Source organism: Hippoglossus hippoglossus, chromosome 9, assembly GCF_009819705.1.
Source record: "Hippoglossus hippoglossus isolate fHipHip1 chromosome 9, fHipHip1.pri, whole genome shotgun sequence".
Classification (NCBI taxonomy): domain Eukaryota; kingdom Metazoa; phylum Chordata; class Actinopteri; order Pleuronectiformes; family Pleuronectidae; genus Hippoglossus; species Hippoglossus hippoglossus.
Window position 1 is genome coordinate 20,537,431 of NC_047159.1, and position 5,073 is coordinate 20,542,503.

The 5,073-nt window shown below is 44.9% G+C and overlaps 1 protein-coding gene across 1 annotated transcript; it reads left to right on the forward strand.

Moving 5' to 3' along the window:
• Nucleotides 1-1,124: 1,124 nt before the first annotated feature.
• On the forward strand, nucleotides 1,125-4,488 carry fzd10 (frizzled class receptor 10). Its single transcript, XM_034596311.1, has one exon. The coding sequence runs from the start codon at nucleotides 1,910-1,912 to the stop codon at nucleotides 3,728-3,730; it is 1,821 nt and encodes a 606-aa protein (XP_034452202.1). The 5' UTR covers nucleotides 1,125-1,909; the 3' UTR covers nucleotides 3,731-4,488.
• Nucleotides 4,489-5,073: the final 585 nt, after the last annotated feature.

A 5,073-nucleotide genomic window follows, 5' to 3' on the forward strand; every position in this document is an offset into this window, starting at 1 on the left:
TACTCCTGAAAATCACTGTGGCTGATTCCAGAAAGATGTCTATGACGCTGATGGAAATTGAATATAATACTTTACTTATAGTACTTAACTAAAGTTCTGAGATATTTGTACTTTATTTTCATATTTTTAACTTTCTGCTCCTCTGCATTTGCAGAACTGGGTGAACTGTTTACTCATTTTTGTTTGACAGCAGCATTTTACGTACAAAACATTAATCAGTTCATTAAATTGTGCAATTTTATATCCAAATGGCTCCAGCTCCCCTACTCTTAAAGGAAAAGTGGAATAGGTAATGGATGGAAGGATGGATAGAATATACCAAACTACAAAATCAGCATATGAGGGAGTTCAAATTAGCTCCACCTCGACCAGCTCCCACTTGAATATTCTGCTTATATCAATGCATCAAGAATAGCAATCCCCAATAAAGCCCTATATAATAATATAACACTGTAAAGAAAGCTATTCTGCTCGATGAGCATTTAATTTAGATGCACAAGGTATATTTTCTATATATACATATCAATACATTTTTGTAAATTTAATTGTAACAAAGTAACATTTTAATGTCGTGGATCTAAACTACTTCATCACTGGTCAATGAGTTGAGACCAGCTGTTCTTAGACATATCCATATGAAGTTGTGTCTGACTGTGCAGTGGGGATGATATAGAGTTAGTTGTCAGATGGATACCCTTATTGTTTAAGGTTAGTTTAATCATAGGACCATATTATTTATGTATCTATAGAATAACCTTTAGTGCAAAAATGTAATGCGGTTGCAGCTAGTTGTCCAAAATAGGTACATGTGCAACTTTTACATCAACATGCACATATTTACAGAGATGTCTCGTGGAGTTTTGGCAAGAAAACAGCAAATATGCTTTATTTGTCGTTTTGTAATGAACTATTTTGAAGAGGACTCGCATCTTAAAAGTTGGAGGGGGGGTAGACAAACTTGTCCAGCAGTGATGATTCATCACACATACCAACCACAGACTGTTCCGTGTACTCTGGTGTTCGCTGCGTGTGGAGCCTCGTGTGTGTCCCGTATATCGCGCAGCATTTTGTGATCGTCGCGAAAACGTGTTGTTGTAGTTGTTGAATCTTGTGTCGCAAACAGACCGACGGGGACAGGGCGAGGGGAGTTCGCTGGGAGCCTGTGAACCCGCTATAATGAACAAGCTGTTCCGCACGACTCGAGAATAATCCGCGTGTCAGTGTCATCTTTCTCATGTAAAGTAGCTGTGTCTTTGAAGGCGGATCTCTTGGCAGGTTAGACCGGGACGGAGGCTCCGACCAGCTCAGACGAGCGCTGCCACCAAACCAGACGCATCCGTTGGCCGCCGCTGTGTGACGGGAGGAGCATAATCCGGCTTTTTTTACTGGGACAACGTTTAGTTTCAAGTATTTATTTTCGCAGCTTAGTTGTGTCGGGACCCTGGTGAGGAAACATCTCTGCGCAAAGGAGCAGCCGCGTAAAGGACTATTTAGTTTTTTGTTGTTTTTCTCCAAGTTGTCGCACGGACCACACATCGCTTTGCTGCGCAGGGAAAAGTGACATGAAATGCGAGGACGGGATCAGTGGATCTTCAGGGAACAAGTGAGAGACAAGTCTGAGAGACACGGTTTTTTCTATTTTAACCCCCAGCAGACGGAGTTGTGTGCTGCGGGACACTGAGGAAGTACAGCTCCGACACTTGCGCTCGGGAAGCATGGACCTGTGCGCACGATACTCCCAGCGAGAAAGCGTCCACGGACCATCGCGGGAAATATGTTCTCATTAAACTCTCCACGCCTAAAATGAGAAAGCGATCTCCCCACAGATAGTTGTGTAAGTTCTCCCACACTGATCCACCCGACACACCAGACACCAGACACCAGCCTGGATTCATCGCAGACTTTTCAAATGAGAGAACCGTGTGTTGTGGTAGTGATGAACATCCTGTCGTTTTCTTCATTAAAACAAGAAGGGAGGATGCGTGCATGTGCCAAACTGAGCCTCGTGTGTGTGCTGCTGGTCCTGTGGAGCAGTGGAGCTTCAGCTATCAGCTCCATAGACCCGGACTGGCCAGGAGAGGGGAAATGTCAACACATCAACATCCCCCAGTGTAAAGACATTGGCTACAATATGACTCTCATGCCAAATCTCATGGGCCACGATGACCAAAAAGAGGCAGCGATAAAGCTGCAGGAGTTTGCAACACTGATACAGTTTGGATGCCACAGTCATCTCAAATTTTTCCTGTGCTCGCTGTACGCTCCCATGTGCACGGAGCAGGTTTCCAACCCCATCCCAGCGTGTAGAGTTATGTGTGAGCAGGTGAAGTTAAAATGCTCGCCCATCTTGGAACAGTTTAAGTTCCCGTGGCCCGACTCTCTGGACTGCTCCCGGCTGCCGACCAAAAATGACCCAAACAACCTCTGCATGGAGGCGCCCAACAACGGCTCAGACGAGCCCCCCAAAGTCTCCCACACCCAGCCCCCAGACTACAGGCCACAGCGGCCTCTGGGCGGCCACGACCTGCACCTGAAGGACAGCAGCAGCAAGCGGACGTGCAGCAACCACGGCAAGTTCCACTTTGTGGAGAAGAGCGAGTCCTGTGCCCCCAAATGCTACCCCAAAGTGGACGTATACTGGAGTCAGGGAGACAAGCAGTTCTCTCTGGTGTGGATGGCCATCTGGTCCATCCTCTGCTTTGTCTCCAGTGCCTTCACTGTGCTCACGTTCCTCATAGACCCTCAGAGATTCAAATACCCAGAGAGGCCGATCATCTTCCTCTCCATGTCCTACTGTGTTTACTCTGTGGGCTACCTCATCCGACTTTTTGTGGGCGCTGAAAGAATAGCCTGTGACAGAGACAATGGGGTGCAATATGTTATCCAGGAGGGTCTGGAGAGCACCGGCTGCACTATTGTGTTCCTCATCCTGTATTATTTTGGCATGGCCAGCTCCCTCTGGTGGGTTATCCTGACCCTCACATGGTTCCTGGCTGCGGGGAAGAAGTGGGGTCATGAGGCCATCGAGGCCAACAGCAGCTACTTCCACCTGGCGGCGTGGGCCATCCCGGCTGTGAAGACCATCATGATCCTGGTGATGAGGAAGGTGGCGGGGGACGAGCTGACGGGCATCTGCTACGTGGGCAGCATGGATGTCAAAGCTCTCACCGGCTTTGTGCTAATTCCTCTCTCCTGCTATCTTATTATTGGCACTTCTTTCCTGCTGTCGGGCTTCGTGGCTCTCTTCCATATCCGTAAGATAATGAAAACAGAGGGAGAAAACACGGACAAGCTGGAGAAGCTGATGGTTCGCATCGGGGTCTTCTCTGTGCTCTACACTGTCCCTGCCACCTGCGTGATCGCCTGCTACTTCTACGAGAGGCTCAACATGGACTACTGGCGCATCCTGGCAGTGGAGCAGAAGTGTGTGGACGGCGGCGGGCCGGAGTCAGCTGAGTGTGTCATGAAGACTTCCATCCCCGCCATCGAGATCTTCATGGTGAAGATCTTCATGCTGCTGGTGGTGGGCATCACCAGCGGCATGTGGATCTGGACGTCAAAGACGCTGCAGTCGTGGCAGAATGTGTTTAGCAGGAAGCTAAAGAAGAGGACGAGGAGAAAGACTGCCAGTGTGTTCACCAGCAGTAGGCCTTACATCAAACCTCACCCATCTCTCAAAGGGCACAGCACTAAGTATGAGCCTACACGGCCTCCTCCAACATGTGTATGAGCTCTTCTTGTATATACCCAAAAAATACTTGTAAAGCCCTTATCTAAATGAGACTTTGTAATCAGAGTGCCATCAAAAGAATCAAGGTTCGTGTTTTATTTATGCAGACTCTGTTATAGATAATGCAATGTGGGTTTTGTTTGTATCTTGAGCCACCTCATGCAACAAGAGCTGCCTTTGTTTGGGGAAAAATCTGCTACTCCTGGATTCACTTATCCTATTGAGGAACTTGGTTGTGGAAAAAAAATCGTATTGTTCCCAAGACAAAAAGAGTGGGATAAACCATTTAGATGTGCCACGGGGTTACTTGAATAATGTGCAATAGGTGTTTTCCTTACAGGCAAAAAAAAAAAAAGACACTTGTACTGTTAGTGACAGATTACAGACAATGCAAGAACCCTGCAGACAATGGAGGCAAATGGTCAGAGAGACACTACAGAGAGTGTTGTGCTTGGAGGCTTTTTAATACAAACTGAGGCAGTGTCACACATGCTTGAACTGAAGTGAGAGCAGCTGCTGAAAGGCGCTCGAGACCTTACAAACCCCATTGTGAGGCAAATCCACACCATAAATTTATCAAGCACTCATCACTGAAAAAAAGTTATTTGTACACTGCTGTTGAGTTTTCATTGTTTTTTTCTTTGCTGTTTTATAGCACAAGAGAACGTTTGTATATATTTCTAAAAAAAAAAGAGAAAGCAGAGATTTTATAGAAAAATTAATAAAACGTTCTAGTTTTAAATGTTTGTAAAGTCGGACTTGTGTATTGCAACTGTGTTGTTATTCTCTCTACTGGATTGTGTCTCCATCCTCGTACAGCTGCGTTAAGATGTTTTAATGCAATTACAACCTTTGTCATTATATGCTGACAGTGTGCAGCAGTAAGTTTTATTCAACACACAAATCAACTTCAGTGATCTTGAGTTGTGAATGTAATGGTATGTTGGAACTGGATTTATAATTATTCGTCTTTAGAAATAATTGATTTAAACAACATTGTATGACCAAAAGTCAGAAAGACAAACATTTTAATATAAATACTATGATAATAACTGACTGGTTGTATGAGCAGATGCGATCGTATCATAAATGTTGCACTCGCACGTCTCTGGAAACAAAATTGCCCTTTTACATCTCATAAAAGATGAATAATTTTACCTGACTTTGCAGTAGCATCTCTATTCCCTTTTTTTTTTAAAATACTGTATTCATAAAGAAACAATGGGACTATTATGTCAGTTTTTCATTTACCACGTTTTATGTGGTGTCACACAACAGCAAATAAGTAGGGTTGTCTCTTGACTTTCATTTGCTGCTTGCATATGGTATAATAAGGATTTTTG

Excerpts from the sequence above, each read along its gene's own strand:
- fzd10 (XM_034596311.1), top strand. The coding sequence starts at position 1,910 with ATGAGAGAACCGTGTGTTGTGGTAGTGATGAACATCCTGTCGTTTTCT.